The following is a 19194-nucleotide window of genomic DNA, read 5'->3' as shown; positions in this document are numbered from 1 at the left end:
TGTGTGTGATCAATGGCTAACAACCTATGCAGAATATTTTCAGTAATCCTCTGAGTTTGTGACTAAAGCCTGACAGGATTCTGGTCTGGATAGAGGCTCTTAAAGTCTGTTTGTTCCTGTTTGGTCTATTTTTGTCCTCACTGTTTGTCATCCTGTGTTAAAGTAAATCTGACATCAGAGAATTAAACTCTGAGTTAACAGACAGATCAGAGGGAAATAAAACCTCCATGTTTACTCTGCTAACTCTACTGATAGACAGGCGGCTTTGTTACCATGGTTACCTGCAGAGAGGGCTGTGGCTGTGGTGGATGCGAGGATGCTCCCAGCGTGGGCACTGCTGTTTCTGAGCGTGTATTTCTGTAAGAGCCAGTGTCTGCAGAGGTTAGAGGGGGACTGGAGTACATTATTGATGAAGACGATGACTTTGTAAATGAATGTTTGATGTCATGTGACGGTGGAGGAGCTGGAGGGATGTGCTTTGTCACGCTTGGCAGGTTTGATTGAGTCATGAAGAGATGGGTCTAGACACGAGCTGAAGCAGAACAGGGACAGATGTCTGTCAGAAAGAGAGAATATTATTACAATTTACAGGCTGAGATGAGGAGTTTGATTTAAATGGGGATATTTTTTATTCTATTTGAAGAACTTGTTAGTCTTTTTTAAACTAGGGGCCTACTTTCTGAATATGTTATTCAAATTTGACCTTTGGCTCCCTTCCCTCCCCGCTTTATCCTCAGACAAACAAAAGCCAGGAAAAAATTGTCTGTAAATGCAGATTCAAACTTAGAAGTCACAGTTTTCTTCATCAAATATATCTAATTCCTCAGAAATTACACTGACATAATGACAAATGTTTTATAATGCCCCAAATGTTTTCTATTGGTGAAAGTTCTGGACTGCAGGTGGGCCAGTTCAGCACCCAGACTCTTCTACTGTGAAGCCGTGCTGTTGTATGTGATTAAGCATTCTCCTGCTGAAATAGTCAAGACCTTCCCTGAAAAGGATGTTGTCTGGACGGGAGCATATGTTGCTCTAAAACCTCTATCTACTTTTCAGCACTGATAGTTCCTTTCCAGATGTGTAAGCTGTCCACGCCATAGGTGCTAATACAACAACACACCATCAGAGATGCAGGCTTTAAGACTCCCCTCTCCTCTTGAGTTCACAGGACATGGCATCTATGTTTTTTAAAAAAGAATTTCAAATTTTGATTCCTCTGACCACGGAACAGTTTTCCATTGTGTCTCAGTCCTTTTTAAATAGGCTTTGGCCCGGAGAAGACAGTGGCTTTTCTGGATCCTGTTCACAGCTTCTTATTTGCATGATCTGCTTTAACTGTCTTTGTGGATGGCATGGGCAATCGTGCTGATTGAAAGTCTTCCTGAGTCCATGCTGTGATTTCCAGTACAGAGTCAGATTTTAATGTAGTGCCATCTGAAAGCCCTTTTCAGCCTCGTCTTTTGCAACCAGAGATTTCTCCAGATTCTCTGAATCTTCTGATGATAGCATAGACTGTAGATGGTGGGATATTCAAGGTCTTTGGTATTGGGTTGGGGAACATTTTTCTGAAATTGTTCCACATTTTTTGACAGTTTTTTTTTTTTTTTCACAGATTGGTGACTTCTGCCCATCTTTACTTTTGAGAGACTCTGCCTCTCTAAAATGCTCCTTTTAACCCTGTCATGTGGCTAACTTGTTGTCATCCTGATTAGTTGCAAAATGCCTTTTGTTACCCTATCCCTACTTTTTGAGATGTGTTGCTGCCATCATTTTCAAAATGAGCTCATATTTTTCAAATGGAATGTTAAAATGTCTCAGTTTCAACATCTGAGATGTTGTTTCTGTTCTATTGTGAATTAAATGTGGGTTTACTAGAGCTGGCAATCACTGACTTTTTTTTTTTTCACATTTTACACAGTGGCCCAATTGTCTTTAATTGGGGTTGTACAATTAACAAGCTTATATGAGGATTTTGCTTTCTGTTATTCTGATCTGTCGATACAGGCCTGAGAGATTATTATTCTGCCGTTCCAGCTGGTTTGGTGGTCAGTTATCAATTCAGTCAGGCCTGAAACTTTGATGGCTTTGTCCTTTCAGCCCTAAAGTAAGAAGAAACAAGGCAAATATCCAAAACTCTTCATCATCTCTTGCCATTCTTCATCTCAGAAGTGTTATTTTTCCAAGCAGTGAAGGGTAAAACATCACTGGCCTTGATCCTTGTCTAAGCTCCCTTTGTTCGATTCAACTTTTACATTTCTTTTCCTTTTTACAAAGACTCAGGCTGTTATGACCTTCATGTTACTGAGGGCTTTTAAACATCGTCTTATTTTTTTGTTCTGCTGAGAAATCTTTTTTTTTCTCCGTCACAGAGTCAGTCTGACTAAGCTCCTTTAAACAGGAGTTATGAAAGTATTTCTGTAGGATGCTGGCTCCAACAATCCAGCCTTTCTCTCTTATATTCAACAGTTTTTCATTCTAAAGACCCACTTATCCAAGAGTCATGTATGTCCAAGTGTTACCATGGCAACCAGCCAGTGGCAGGAGGCTGATTAGGTCAGGGTTTTGCATAATGTGATACTGGAGGGAACGTCGGGATATCATCATCAGACGGGCTTTATGATGGGAACGGCTGCTCTCTGCAGCTCTGTTAGGAAACAATGGTGGCCCTTTAGGAGCATGAATGAGGCTGAATGAAGAGGTCTGTTTCAAGGATGAGGAAGAAGTATTTACTTTAGTGTGAATGACCAAGCTTGTTTGTTTGATGGCTTCTGTCTTTATGATTTAACAAGGAGAAAATGTTCAGGTCACAGCAGCATAGAGACAGGAAAATCTGAGTGACAACAGATAAGAACTGTAACAATGTAAAGATTGGGAAACTAGGTTTTTTTTGGTTGTTGTTGTTTATAAAAATCTTAATTTTCTTAAGATATATTTTTGGGCTTTTTAGTGCCTTTATTGGACAGAGGAGGACAGTGAATAGAGCTGGAAATGGGATGAGAGTGGGGAGAGACATCCAGCAAAGGACCACAGGCTGGATTCGAACCCAGGCCGCCCACGTACATGGGTAGCGCATTAGACCACTAGGCCATCTGCGCTCCCAAAATCCTTAATTTCTAACAGTGCCTTTGTCCATTATTTTACATGTTGGAAATCCTGTTTATTGCCCTTATAAATGGCGCTACATTTGTAAGGATCATGCATTTGTGGGATGAGCAGCAGAGCTGAGTATGTGGGTTGAACTCATGAAAAGTTTGCCAAATCTTCTCTACCAATGCAAATAAAACATTTTACTGTTGACTCCTGGTGTGACGTCCCAAGAAGAGCATTTCCTCACCCTGTCAGCACTTAGGAACCATAGGTTGTCTTCTACAGGTCTGTAGTCAAGGTTTGAAAGATGAATAAAGCCACCCCAAAAGCACCTCAAATAGCCTCCATGAATGGAGAGACAGAGAACCTGAAAACATGACGTCTTCGACCTCCACTAACCCCAGTGCTGAGGTACAATAAAGCTTTAACTCTGTCATCCCCTATCATTCTTTTAAACTCATTGAGAGCTCACTAGTGGCAAGTTGTTGTGTCCATACAGGTTCAATTATCCAGCAGTTTGCATAGCTAGCTACCTTATGAGCTTTAATATTTTGAACATTTATCTTTCATGGACAGACTTAAAAAAATAAGCCAGAAGAGATGGCTAAAACCATAAAATGTGGGTGAATCAAAAGACACTGACAAGTGATGCACCTCTGGGAGCTTCCCCTGTCCATGCAATGCTGCCAAAAAAGAAGTTTGCTGCTTCACTACATAGCCATTTTTTTCTGTCTACCGTCTTTGTTTGTTAAAACTTGTAGTAAAACCATTGACCTACATGAGCTGTTAATACATTTCTTGTAGTAACTGAAGCTGTTGGCATGAAATACCTCTGCTATCTGCTTAAGCTTTGTTGTTAGCACGCTCCATGCTATGCACAGGTCCACCGGCTCAGTGAAGGCAGTGACTTAGCGCATGCATGTGCTGGCTGCAAAGCAGGATAGCATCAAATGGAGCTGTCAAGGATCCGTGCTTTGGATCAGTACATCGTTACCAATATCCAATCTGCTTGGGTCTGGATCTTGCACATATCCAATCCAGGATCAGATCAGCCTGTCTCTGATAAGTGAATACCAGTGGTAAAACTAGGGTTAGGGTTGACCATGACTATAGCATTTCTTTATGTTCCTTTTAAAATAAAAGAGGAAACAGATGGCACATGTAAGATTTGGGGTAGCTGGAATATATCAAACATGTTTGGCCAAAGACCCTTATACTATCAATCAACTTAACTGCAACTTAATCCATAAAGTTCTGAAAATAGTTGCGCGCAACCTACAGTACCTTGTTTGTCTTTTGCTTCTTGTTCCCAGTATAACATGCACATTATACGGTCCTCTATCGTCCTCTGTGGTCGTCAAATGTCAGCGTTTTCTCTTCACACATAAAGGGCTGATTCTTGAACTGGAAGAGTTAAAGTCACAGCTGTAAAGGCCGATAAACTCTGGCAGCGATTTGGCACGTGTCGAGTTTAAATGACAGTAAATGTCACTGCCTTCCTTCCTGGTACTGACATGCATCGAGTCCTTAGAGGAGGAGCCGTTTATCACATCAGGTGTCTTGTTTGGCACATGGCAGGTACTTTCTGTACTCTTCACCAGGCTGTAGAGATGTTGTCTCTTTGATAAATGTTTGAAAGGATGCACTGAAATTGTCAAACCACATACAACAGATTTCAGGTGTTTAGAAGCTCCTGGTTTTCTGCTGCACATGGACTGTTGAGCTTTTCTGCTCATAGTTAACATACAATTACATATAACTTGTTAGATTAATTACAATAAATAGACAGCACAAAGCCCGATTTGCTCTCTTCCTCTCCAGTCTGGCAAATGTGGCTCATTTAACAGGAAGTGAGACAGTAAAGGTCGACGCCACCTTACCAAACAAGCTCCCTGTTTCTGCAGTTTTTACTTTAGCTGTAATCTTTTACTGCACGCACTGTAAACCTGCAGCGATCTTTCTAATGTGTACATAGCAGTTAAAAACTGTCGAAACATCTGTGGTGTCCTTCGAGTTGATCTTGGCTTTGTTGCAGAGAAGCTCCAGCAGCAGTGAATGTGAGTGATGCAGTGCAGCTCTCTGCAGCAGGCAGACAGACGCTGACTGCAGGTCATCCAGAAACATCCCACCTGCACTGTTAGTATGAGTGTGAAGGAGACATCAGTGCTGCAGAGTCACAGCTCAGTTGGACTTCAGCAGCTCTGCGTTATTCCTCTCTGCAGATTTTATGTGGAAAGTGGGCGAGTCAGAGCTGCGACTAATATCTGTCAACTCTGAGAGCTTACTTATGAAGATTTTAGTCAACTACGACCTTGGCTGCTAATAATAGAACGCCACGCAGCTTAAAACAAACAGAGGAGCTAGGGCTGGGCAGTATGGACCAAAATCAGAGCTGATATTTGTAGATGAATGGGGATGTACGATATGTTTGGTATGATCCTAGTTAAACTCAAACTTTATGATAACACTGCAATGAAAACAGAAGTCCAAGATGAAAAATATGGGGCATTTGTTTAGTGTCAGTGTAGTTCAGTGTCTGAACTGTACAAAAATATCACCTCCATATAAGGTTGTAAAAACATTTCTTCCTATTGTTTCAAAAGTTATGATGTAAAAACAGTATGATCCTTGCAAGTTTAAATCACTTTGCCAGTCTTTGCCAATGTGTTTGTGCAATTGGCACAGTGTGAAGAAGTTTGCAGGCATTTTCTATACTTAAAATAAATGTTGCCAAATCCTTTCTCAACAGTCAGCAACATTTGGAAAAATGTGTGGATCTACTGAGAAGCAATTTTCCTATTGTTGCCAAATTCTATTTATTTATGCGATTTAGATCATGTGGTGAATTTTGCTGCAACTTTTGATAACTAAAAAAGTAATTTAGCTTGCTCACTCTTGCCAGTTGGCAACATTTGAAAAAGTTGACATAAGAGGTAAAGAGAGAGGGCTTTCAGTTTGTTGCAAACACAGTTGTGCAATTTAGAAAGTGAGCCAAAGTCCACCTGCAGTTGTTGATAATTTGAAACAACGCATGTTGCCAACTCACTCCTTTCTAACAGTTAGAAAAAGCCTTGTTCTTTGCAAGATGCGCCAACTTTTGCACCAAATTTGTGCAATCCAGTGGGTTTGTCTGCAATTTTTGTTACTGACAAACAATCAGTGTTGCCAACTTGCTATCTGAAATGTAGCTGATGAAGGTTTCCAAGTGTTGACAATATATTTGTGCAATTTAAACATTGTTCAAGGCCTTCCTGCAATTTTCAGTAATAAAAAATGTTACATTTTACAAACTTGCGTCTTGCCAGTTTAACAAAATGTTGCAGTTGTTTATGCAATATAGGCTGTGTGCAGGAGTTTGCCTGCAATTTATAAAGTTTAACTGCTCCTCCCTAGGCAGCAACATTAAAAATGTATGCAGAACTGATGAGATGCAAAGGTTTCCAAATGTTGTCAATATATTTCTGCAATTTACATAGTGTGCAAAATTTTGTCAGCATTTTTTATTTTAATTTTTTTAGAATTATTTTTGGGCCTTTTCATGCCTTTATTTGAAAGAGGAAGAACCGAGGATAGACTTGGAAGCAGGGAAGAGAATGGAGAGAGACATGCGGTGAAGGGCCACAGGCCAGATTCGAACCTGGGTCGCTGTGTACATGGGTAGCACCTTAAACCACACAACCATCTGCGCGCCCATTGTCAGTATTTTTTGAAACTTGAAATATATGTTGCCAACTCTTTGCCTTCCTTGTCAGTCATCAACATTTGGAAAAATTGGTGGAACTAGTGAGAAGCAAGGTTTTCCCATTGTTGCCAAATACCAATACATTTCTGCAACTCAGACCATGTGGAGGAGTTTGCTGCAATTTTTGATAACAATGAAAAGTAATGTAGCCAGTTTCCAACATTTGGAACGTGGGTGTACGTGGTAGCGAGAGAGGGTTTTTTGGAATATGTTGCAGACACATTTGTGCAATTTAGAAAGTGTGTTAAGAGTCTGCCTGCAGTTGATGATAATCAAAAGCAATGCATGTTGCCAACTTGCTCCTTTTCAAGATTTGTTCTATGCAGATTCCGACTGCTTTCCATACATGTGCATTCTAGAGGATGTTTGTCTGCAACTTTTGTTACTGGAAAACAATAAATGTTGCCAATTTGCTATATGCAACTTAGCAACATTTGGAACATGGGTGAAACTGATGAGGGTTTCCAAGAGTTGAGAAAGTATTTGCACAATTTAGACATGTCCAAGGTTTGCCTGCCATTTTGAAGGATTAAAAAAAATAGTACAATTTGCCAACTTGATCTTTGGCAGTTTAACAGCAACGGATTTTGTAAATGTTGCCAATGTATTTATGCAATTTATCAGTGCAGGAGTTTTCCTGCAATTTGTAAAACTTAAAACAATAAATGTTGCCAAAGTGCTGTTGTCAGCAACATTTTGAAAAGTTTGTGGAATTGGCAAGAGGCAAGGATTTCCAAATGTTGCCATTGCATTTTTGCAGTTTCCACACTGTGCAGGGGTTTACCCTAGTGTTTTACGGCTAAAAACGCTAAATGTTGCCTACCCACTGCTCCCAGTCAGAGACAATATTGCAACATTTAGAAAAGCTTTTCTCTTCTTCAGAGCTAACCACTTTTCTATACGTTACCATTGTATTTATCTCCATATTTGCAATATTTCAGGAGGAACTGGCTAGTGTTTAGGGTTTCCAAATCATCCCACTGCATCTGTTTCTAACTGGCAAGGAGTTGAATATTTATTGTTTGTTCGTTAAGATATTTTTGCAATTTTGCCAGTGTTTGGGGGTTTGACAGCAACTTTTTATAGTTAAAAACAATAAATGTTGCCATCATCTTCTGGCAAGATGGCACCATTTGGGAAATGTGTAGAGCTGGTAAGGAGCAAGTGTTTAACTCATTCTCAACTGTATTTTTAAGTCAACATTTCAGTGCAATTTTGACCATTTTCAAGGGTTTGCCTGCAATTTTGGAGGATAAAAAAATAAATGTTGCCAGCTGTATGCTTACCAGATGGCAATATTTGGAATGATGGTTTGTAACTGCCACAGAACAAAAGTTTCCCTCTCTCTTTGCAAGGTCCATCTATTTTCCATATAATGCTTATATATTTGTCATCAAATGCCAGATAAAATGAGGCAAGGGTTTCCAAATGTTGAAGACTTATTTTTCCACAACTGGTAAGAAGCAAGTTTGCAACATTTACTGTTTTTAAGTCAATGTGTTTGGGCAATTTGAAAATATTCAGGGGTTTGCCTGCAATTGTGGTTGCTAATAAACGATAAATGTTGTCAACTCACTTTTAACCGCCTCTTTTTGGTGCAAATTCTGCAAAAGTGGGGAACTTTTGACAATGTGCAGGGAGTTTTCCCTGTAATCTTTTAAGCATTAGCTCAGCATATTATTGCATTCTGACTCCTTATCAACATATTGATCCAAGCAATATTATCTTACCCCACGTCCTGTTTGTAAATATGTATTCATAAATCTAAACTTCACATGTCGCCCATCCCTAAGACCAGCTGCCGAAGCATCCGTGAGCAGGACAGCAGTTTCCTACGATTATCTGCTTCAGTATTTCTGTGCCCAACCTCTGACCTCCCGATGGAAGCAGTAGTGCAGTTTGCAATGCAGTAAAAAAAAAAAATCATCACAGTTTTTCTGCAGGACGAGCAGAGCGCTGGGAGCTCTGACTGCGCCCTCTGTGAGCCAGGATTTCGCTTTAGTGGAGGGGAAAAATGCTGAATCATTCTGCCTCCTTACAGCTCTGGTCTGCTTCCAACTGCAGCTCAGTCAGCATCCAAAAACAGACGGGGGACGTGTCCTTCCCAAAGCACAGATACACTATTACTGTGCACCGGGGAACAACAAATATGTCTGATTTTGGTGGAACAATCACCTCACATAAACATCTATTGTTGTAAAAAATAGCTTCTTCAAACTAAAACGTGTCTGTGAATCACTGCAGAAACACATGGATGCATTAGTTTTATATTCTGGAAAATATCTCACTGTTTTTTTTTTAACATGTATTTTTTCTGTGTCTCTTCCAGTCGGACAGTAACACCAGTTTCCTGCGAGCAGCAAGGGCAGGAAACATCGATAAGGTTTTGGAATATCTGAAAGGAGGAGTCGACATCAGCACCTGCAATCAGGTAAGACACAGATGAAAGTAAATTAATCACAAAACTCGACCTCCCTTTGACTGCAGATCACACACAGAAAACATGATATATACTGAGGGATCGTTCAAACATCAGAACTAAAGCAGCAGCACAGACACAATTAGACTCAAAATGAAGAGTCTGTCACCGTTGTGAACGTAAAGAGGATGCCCAGAGAGGAAGTCCGGTAGTCACAGCAGTTGCAAAGTTTTAGATTTAACTTGTTTGTTGCCAAGAAGCCCAGCATTATCTTGACATGTTCCCTTGGTTTCATTAGCTAATGTTTGCTCTTCCTATTAGGGATGACTTAAATTCCTATGAGTGTTGAAACTGCTCTTGAAATAACCAAAATAAAAGGACAAAAAAAGGGATATTTACAGCATCAAGCTCATGATATACCTCCCACAGATAGCTCCAAGGTTACCACCCCAGTATCATTCATATCATACATGATAAGCTTCATGCAGCTACAAGAAAAGCAGAGAAAAAACTGAAGCACAGAGACCAACTACTGTGGAAAAGACGGATCATCTTACTCAGTTACAGCGGTATGAGTTGACAGACAGAGGTGACAACTTTGCAGAGAAGAAGTTTTAACTCATCTGGTTTGATCTAGGCTTTTGGGGGCTTATTCACAAGCCTTTCTCAGGACACTGAAACATAATGTCATACAAAACACAACTCATATTTTTGTATTGATAGTGTCGTCACCCAGCTTAAGTGTCTGACAAAATGACAGAAAAGATCTCTACCAGGAATGTGTTCAAAATGACAGCTAAGTCCGGCCTCACACCAGAGGACTTTGCTAAACTTTTAAAAGACCCTCTCACATCTAAAGACAATCTGTCAGCTGAGTTTTTAGTCTCAGACTAAGATTTTGCAATAAAAACACAGGTACAGCGAGATCTGACTGCATCTCTGAGAAGAAAAATGTCTGCATCTCTTGGGCTATGATTATGTTCATGTTTTGAAAAGTTATCTGCTGTAAAATGCTTAGACACGACACTGGCTCTCATTGGTTGTGGATGACGTTTGTTTTTGATATTGTCGAAGACTGAAGAAAGACTACCTCAAAACTGCTTGAATGGAGTCTTATAACCACCTTACACCTAACAACTGAGACAAACGGGAGTGCACTGCAACTGTAGCAAGACTCCTATGGTTTTACTCCAACTTTGTAATTTTGTCTGCAACTTTGAAATTGCACGAATAGTCAGTAGGTGCCTTAAGTTGGCAACCTCACTAGTCATCACCAGACTGAGGAGAAACAATGCCAGTCATGTGTTAAGTCTGAAATATAATGCAGCTGAGGCCTGCATGGTGGTGCAGTGGTTAGCACTGAATGGTTAGCAGGATAAAGGAGGAGCTGGGGTGGAGGAGGGTTGCAAAAAGCAGCTTGCAGAGGAAGCAGCAACAGGAAAGCCTTCAAGAGCAGCTTAAATATGGTGGCATTACTGCATTCAGCCAATAGGAGGCTTAGCATGAATCAGCTGGCAGTCAGCTGATGAGGGCTTGCATGAGATCAGCTGATCTCAGTGAAGTGGCAGTGCTTGACACCATGGCCTGTCTGAAGTAACACTACATGCTTTAAATCTCGAAGTGTGCATTTCCCACCTTGAAACATACATATATTAAGTAAGTAATTAATGATATTAAGTTAAGTTTTCCTTTTTTAAAGTGCAATGTCATCACTATTAGAAACTTCAAAGCCTTTCTGCAGGCATCTTAGTAAACTGTTCAAGTAACTTGATACAAATATCGTTACAGCCTTATATGCAGTTATGCAACTGCACAGCCTAATATTGCAAATACAACTGCAGTTAGATAACTTGTGCAGCATTAGTTTGCATGTTCCCCATGCATGCATCCTCCCACAATCCAAAAACTTGCCGGTTAGTAGTGTAAAGATAAAGTGATATGGATCAATAGCTCCACTTCACGACAAAGATCTGAGTGTTTCAGTCAGTGGAAGCCTTGATTGATAAAAATGTAGCACAAATTGGTTCCTGCACCATCTTTAACATCATAAATCAGTTTACTGAGACTCTACCATCTATCATAGCTCATCCTCCATACTCTAGCTCAGCATCTTTAATTTCTTGAAAATCAAAGTACCAGGATTCTATAATTGGTTTGTATCAGACTGTTTTCTGTTACCTGTGCAGCATCAAATCCACACGATGCATTATTCAGAGTTTAATGCCCTCCTCTAATCTCCATTCACATTAAGTTCATTATGAAAACCTGCTCTACGTTCCTGCAGGAGAGAAGACCATCTTTGATCTTTATTTAGGCCCTATCATTATGTAGTCCCCTCTAAGCCCCATTAGCATTCCTGCCATGCACAAGGCCATAGGGGCTGCAGTGAAACCTGATAGGAGGGGAAACAGTCCCATCCTGGTAACAACCATAACGACCGTCCTGGTAAACAGAAGTCACATGGAGTGGAAATGCAGGGTCTGCTTGTCACTCTGTGGTGTGTGGAGACTCTGTTTGTTGTGGTAGGAATGATGCAGGCGTGCATCACTCAGGCTCTAGAGGATACTCAAAGCCCTTATGCGTGTACATGTTCCTCTCTTGTTGTGTTTCACGCCAACAGTCAAGCAGATTTAATGCAAAGTAAGGAATGATTGAACCTCAACCCAGAGCTGACTATTAAGATCATACCAGTGTCGTTGTGGAAGTTTGCCAGTGGGGAAAGTTAACCTTTGCTTTAAAAAACTTTGCTGAAGTAGTTAGACTGGTTGGTAATTGATGTTTTACCCTAAAACATCTTCAGGTGTTTGTCGTACATGTCTGTATTTTGGTGTTCAAGCATGCATTAATCACTCACTTTGACAAAAAAGAACAGAACATCAGTCACAGCTGCACAAGGCCAGGCTCATAGGAGCTTGATGACTCCATTACTGTGATGGAGTGGCATCACTGGTCTGACTGGTTTATGATAGATGCTTTTCAATACACAGGAGACTTGATTTATTCAGTCTCTGCATGCTTGGAAGCACCGTGGAGGAAGTCATGTTGGTCTATATGTGCTGAGTGTAAGATCAGTGAACCAGTCCTTTATTGTCTGATGACGATACAGCGTCTGGGTGCAAAAGCTGAGCTTCTGGTGTAGCCACTGGTTAGAAATAAAGGACCTCTGGTCGCGGATTCTTCTGCCAGGTGTTTTCTTTTCAACTAGAAAACTGAAAAGAGAGAGCTGGAGTTAAGAGACTAAATCTAAGAGTGGAGTTTTGCCTTCACTTGGATGTAGATGGCTATTTATAGAGTTTAATTAAAGCTAAATCAACATCAAATGGCTGCCAGTGGGTTTCAGGATTACGTTATGGTGGATTGCTTCCGTAGCTGTCAACCTACAGTTAATGAACACAGTAGAGGTAGTAGTAGTATAACTTGGAGGTATTTTCAATGATTCAGACATCACAATGGAAAATATTCAACACATGAAGGAACAAACTGGAGCAGTCACTGCTGAAAGCTCAAAAAAATCAGTAAGGAAAACCTAGAAATATGCATCAATGACTTTTTGTTGACTTTTTCCTGTAGAATGGAACACATACTAAACTTTAACTCTAGCTGCATCTCCATTACCCTTAGAAATGTGCAAAATTTAAATAGTGCAATAAAAATCTGGTAAGGAAACACCTAAATTTAAAAAAAAACTCAGCATTTACAACTCACAGGACGTAAGATATGGTGTCACATGACCAGTTCACTCAGACAACATGGCACGGTACGTCTGGACTTTTCTTAACATCATACTCATACCTTTATATGTAGCTTTTGCTAAACATTCGGACTTTCTCTGAACTATCATTTGTCTTTTGTTCTGCATTATCAAGGCAACCGCTGTAGATGTAATCATATCCGTACCAACACGCAACAGGCTTTGAGTGTCCAGCTTCCTTGCAGTGGAGTCGCGCCAGATGAGATTTTACAAGAATTACGAGGCTCATACCCAAAAATCCCTTCAATGGAAACACATTCAAAGCACAATTGTACTTAGTCAAAAACTTTAAAGAATCGCTTTGGTTTTGCAAAAAACTGTAATAGAAATGCAGATAACATCCAAAAATCTATTAAACTTGCGGCATGATTCTGGGTGCACTCGCTTGGGAATCTGTACATTGTTTGATACACAGTCTCTTCCAAAAGTATTGGAACAGTTGGCCACATTCCTTTATTTTTGCTGTACACTAAAAACATTTGAACATGAGACAATAGATCATCATTTCAGCTTTTATTTCCAGGTATTTATGCCTTGATCTGTTACACCTCTTTGAAGATAGCACTCTTTGTTTGAACCCATTTTTCATGTGAGCAAAAGTACTGGAACATGTGACTGACGGATGTGTCTTGTTGCCCAGGTGTGTCCTATTACATTGATCATTCACACAATAAATAGCACTAAATGTCCACACTCAGTTTCAGATTTAGGTTTTGCCTTTTGAGACTGCATTTATACTGTATAACCCCCAAAGTCCAGACCAGTGTTAGTTCTCTGTATGAGGCTCATGCATGGTACACTTCCTGGTCCTGGCACGGATGGACGAGGTGGGCTTTGCAATGGTATGATTGCCTACAAAGTGTGCAAAACATTCATGTGAAGAATAATTAATATGGCCGTTCCTTCTGGTAGTCAGTGTAAACACTAGTGGAGTGTTAGAGAGTGTATCTGACCAAAATGACTTGAAATAATCCTAGTGAGAGTGCACCCTAAACTCAGATTAGACCTATAAGTCCTGGACAGACATCCATCAGTCACTGATTTCATTTATGCCTGATGGCAACATCATAAGAAACTCTAGGGCTCTATGTTTCTGTGATAGTCAAACTGTAACCGCAAAACACTAATACACATGCAATTTTAGGAAATAAAACTCACTGTTGACCACTTTTCTAGACCTGAACAGCATGCAGTGTAAAGATCTGGATATTTCTTTCGGTGCCAGGTTTAGACCAAATCTTTAGCTGGATGCTAATGGTGCTATTAAACTCCTGGAACTGCAACAGGTTACACATTCCCTGTGATTTCTCTACTAAAATGTTATGTTTTAAATGGTAATGGACTTGAGCTTGTATAGCACTTTTCCTACCTACCCATTCACTCCAAATTCACACTCTGATGGCAGAGTTTGCTTTTGGGAATTGGCCACCAGTATCAGCTTATCCTATTCATACACGTCTATAGACTGCTGAAGCAGTGGGAGCATACTGGGGTTTAGTGTCTTGCCGAAGGTCCCATCAACATGTGACTGCAGGCGGTGGGGACTGAACCAATAATCTTCCCACTGTGGGACGACAGGCTCTACTGCACCACAGCTACCCTACATAGTAACACCTTATAAAAGGGGGTTTCCTCCAATTTACCACATAAATCCACTGAGACTGTACAACCTTACTGTCCCATGTAAATCTTACTGATATTTATAATAGTCAGATAGCTGATGGTCTGTTAGACTTTGAAGGCTTAGAGAGAGAGAGTTCGGTCCAATAGGAAGAGCTAAACCTGTATAATGAGTCAGATGAGTCTGTGATTCAGCAGCAGCTAACTGCTGATAATCTTCATTGTTTTCTCTAATACTGAGAGAAATGGGCGTCAGTGTTTAACTTCACTCTGATTGTTATTACTCCATCACAAACAGCACTGATGAGCTGATATTTTCTCTGATTAACATTAACCGCCTCTCTTCCTGGAGACCACCCCGGCTCTGCTAAATCACATTCTTTCTGCATTGCATTTACATTGTTTTAAAGCTGGCGGTGCTATAGATCTAATAATTGGGAACCCTCAGTGCCTGAGAGATTCAGCTCCTGCAGGCTGACAGAATCAGGTAACAGATATGATGGATGGAGGAGTGGGTGGACAGGGCACCAGTACCTGATGACGGGCTGAGTGGTTTCCTGGAGATGATTGGGGGGCAAGTTAGAGAGTGTACGGAGATTAATTCAACACCCACGGGTTTAGGCAGACCTGGAAGTTATCAGTTATGTTCACTGTATAATGAAGAGAGCAACAGTGAGAGTCTATTTTAGGTGAATCGAGCTTAGCAGTCGTCCAAGCTTAGAGGTGAAGCTAAAATATTGTGAATGAGTTTGAATTCAGCTAAATATCAACAGAAATCTGTCCACTTTCACTCTTTAATAACTGCCACTGAATCATGTGTTTTTAGTGCATCATGGTGTAAACATGTTGGTTTTAATGCAGGGCTTTTTGAGGCCAGCAGGTGCATGAACATGTCAACTGATCCAAAAACAGCAGAGCTCAGCTGGAGCACATTTTAAGCTCTGCTACCAAACAGATGCCTCCTGCCAGCTGTGACTAACCCTGAGGCCACATGGACTAAAGAACAGTGAGCATTCGCACTCTTTGGGATCCCACAGGGAGCCTCTGTAGGACCCCAGGAGTTCACTACGACCACTGGCCTCAGGGGTCTGCGTGATGTAGAATGGAGGAAATTACTTATCGACTCAGTTGCTCTTTTTATGCCGCAGTAAAAAGCTGGTGGCTGAAAGCGTTATTCAATCAGAGCTGGGTCATTGATAGAGGAGGGGGGACAAGAGAGGGGTAAACCTAAATTCACCTCCATTCCTTTGCTTCATGGTTTTAAAGGACTGTAAAGGAGCAACAATATGAAAGCTCAAATAAATCCACTGATTCCTGCTCAAAACCAAAGGCTTAGACACGCAAGGTTAGCAACCAGCTAGCAGTTTGGTAGCAAAAGATTCAGAAAATTTTCTCAGCAGATGCTTTGGTCAGAGCTGAACAAGAGTTAACAGTTCTTTTCCGTAAATCATGCTGCATGAAATGTATGGCAGGCTTATCATATATTTCACCATTTTATTGCAAAATGCATGTACAGTTTTACTTGGTGGAGAAGGCTCTGTGCAAAAGATGCCCCCTGGGTTAGCTAGAAACCTCCATATGGATAGACACATTAGTGACATGCTGTACTGAATACAGTTAAATCAGTTCGAAAGAAATCAATCCATATGAAGGTACAGCAAGCTTTTTGCTATTAAGGAGGTGGTTGGGGTGGAGGAGGTGAAGCTTTGCCAGCAGCAGCAGCAGCGTGGTGCATCAGCATTAATGCAAGCATGGATTAGTGAGAAATATGTCATATTTAAATACACCGCTGTGTTGAGAGAAAGAGCACTGATTGGTTGTGGGAGCTGGGCGGTGATAACTGGGATCAGCTGGCCTCTGCATAAAGTAACACTGAGCTTTATTTATTTGTTTCTGTTGAGTATGTAATTTGTAGACTTTGTCAGTCTTGCAATAATGCACGTAAAGCGAGATTTAAATCCCAGTTGCTAAGATTGCTAATGACTTTAAGCTGAATATAAGCAAAACTAGGAATAAGGTAGTCAAGACGAGGTAAAATTGTTGCAATATTTTATTTTGTTGGCTTAATTGTGCACCTAAAATGACAAATCCAGGAGCAAAACATAATAACTATCAAAGTCATGTTTTGTGGTTTGCCATAACAGAACAAAAAATAGGTGATAATTTGTCAAATAATTTGCTTTCTTATTTGTCCCTGTTTGCAAAATCTGATGTAAACTATACGAGCCATTATGCTAAATCTAAATATTTCCCATAATGAGTTGCTAATAGCTTGCCCTAACATCGTGCGATGTATGCAAGATTTGGCACCAAAATCAGCCTAAGTAGATTGTTTCCTATTACAGTGTCCTAACAGCCCATTAGTAATGCAGCCCTATGCATAGTGTTGTTTTTACCCCATCACCCAGTTTCTGTTTTCTTTTTTATTGCATGAGCTGATATACAGAAGGAATGAAGGAGATGACAAGACACCAAGAGTGTCCTACAGGAAACCATTTCTTTCACCTTTCTCACTCAGATCTGGTTCCCTTTGTTTTACAAAGACGAGAAAGTTCTGCAATGATAAATGTCACGCTCTGCCACAATACTCTTCATCTCACTGCAGTCAAAGGCTTGTCAATACAAAGTAGCACACTTTCATATGTCCTCCTTCAAAATATTCTGGAGATGCAGTAAAGAGAGTGTGTATGTTTCAGCATACCAAGACCTTCTGGACAATGCTATGCTTCCAACTGTGTGGGAACAGTTTGGGGAAGGCCCTTGTCTAGTCCAACATGACTGTGCCCCAGTGCACAAAGCAAGGACTATAAAGACATGGTTTGATGAGTTCAGTGTGGAAGAACTTACACAGGGCCCTGACCTCAACCCCATCGAACACCTTTGGGATGAAATAGAATGGGGATTGCGGTCCAGGCCTTCTGGTCCAACATCAGTGCTTGATCACATAAATGCTCTACAAAAGGAATGGGCATAAATTCCCATGCCAAATCTTTTGGAAAGCCTTCCAAGAAGAGTGGAGGCGAAATAGAGATGCAATTTGACTATAAATGTCCTAGGTTTGACAATGTTCAGCTAGTGTAGCCTCTTTGTTCTAGTTACAGTCTCTTATTTTGTGATTTTCTCTCACTTTAGTTGCTTTGAGTCATCACTCAGCTGATCAAACCAGTCACACCTCATCTGTGCCAACAGTGCTGCACATGACGCTCGCCAGTCCAATGCAGATATTTATAGAAGCTATGTGTGAAATATAGCTTCAACAAGAATCAGTGAAATGTATGTAAAAAGTCAGCCTTTATTCATCAGTACTAAAGACTACAATATTGGAAAGATATGGGTCAATGCATCTCTTCAGATCTTAGAAAAAGACGAGGTTTTCTTGACCTGGAAACACTCACATAGAACTATTTATATCATCCTACTGAGGCCTGGCTCTGCTCCACCACAGCATAGCATGGCTCAACATCCAACAGAGCTCTGATAGGGAGCTTTGGTTTCAGACTGTTGCTCCTCATGTTAGACGAGTGAAGGCTGGATCAGTGAGTAATGGACGAAGAGGAGGAGGAGGAGGTATCCATGTCTTTGTTTTTGTTGATTTTTGCTCGTTGGACTCTGTAATGACTAAATCTTTCTTGTGTTTTTTCCAGAATGGTCTCAATGCTCTTCACCTGGCAGCCAAAGAGGGTCACATAGATCTGGTCCAGGAGCTGCTGGATCGAGGAGCGTCGGTGGATTCAGCCACAAAAGTATGTGATCTCAGGAACTCAGAGCTCTATGTGTGTTAAAGCCTACTTCACGATAAGATTTTAACATTTAAAATTTAAAGTTACTGTTAACTGAGGGTTCTTACCTTTAGATTAGTAATAATAAAGTCAACTTCAGTTGTCTCCTTTATACAGTTTATTATTATTTGGTGATTTTAGCTTGAATATGAAGAACTGTGGAGCTACGCACTGACGAGCGTCTGAAGTTTACGTCTGTTATCGTTCATTGAGAACGAGCTCCTATAAACCATGTTGAAATAGAGTTAGTGAGACAGTTTCACTCTACAGGAAAGTGATATGAGTAGTAAAGTAGTAAACACGCAGGTCCGATGGTTGAGCAATGCTGGGCGGGCCAGACTAACTACTGATCAAGTTTCTAATGTGGGGACTCTAAATGCCGTTGCAACAGCAGACGTGATCTATTACCTCTAGGGACGTCATTTAAGTGCCTTAATAAATTAAGACAGTGCATTTGTTGGTTAAAAATATTGAAGTGTTTAATCATTTTGGAATAAAGTAGCATTTGGATGTCAAATAAAAAAAGTAAAATGCTAAAGCTCTGAGGAACAGATTTGTATTCTTTCATACAGAGAGTAAAGGCTCACTCAAATCTGTAAATATATGCAATTACGAGGAAAGACTGTACTTTGAGTCACATTAAATTTTAAAGGGACTAAATCAAGCGTAAAGCTTAAGTTCAGGCAGGTCAGTCAACTGCTTCTTAAGCCTAGCTACACTCTGCTGCTCCCTCTGCAAGCTGGTTATGCAAGCCCCCTCCACCCCAGCTCCTCCTTTATTCTTCTGACTTGATCAG

The 19194-nt window shown here is 40.6% G+C and overlaps 1 protein-coding gene across 23 annotated transcripts in view; it reads left to right on the top strand.

Annotated features, from left to right (window-relative positions):
- ank2b (ankyrin 2b, neuronal) overlaps positions 1–19194 on the top strand; it is a 277742-nt gene that overhangs the window by 167911 nt on the left and 90637 nt on the right. For 22 of the 23 annotated variants that reach the window (XR_005991466.1, XR_005991465.1, XR_005991467.1 and 19 more), the window contains exons 2-3: positions 9159–9260; positions 18264–18362. Coding sequence is in view for 20 of the 23 variants with exons in the window: in XM_041779240.1 (XP_041635174.1) it covers positions 9159–9260; positions 18264–18362 (201 nt within the window). In the remaining 3 variants the exon portion in view is untranslated. Of the gene's footprint in view, positions 1–9158; positions 9261–18109; positions 18187–18263; positions 18363–19194 lie in introns of those variants that run through there. The other variant, XM_041779239.1, reaches the window with a different exon arrangement.

This window comes from Cheilinus undulatus, linkage group 22 (genome assembly GCF_018320785.1).
Source record: "Cheilinus undulatus linkage group 22, ASM1832078v1, whole genome shotgun sequence".
NCBI lineage: Eukaryota > Metazoa > Chordata > Actinopteri > Labriformes > Labridae > Cheilinus > Cheilinus undulatus.
This window is presented reverse-complemented; position numbering and strand designations above follow the sequence as displayed.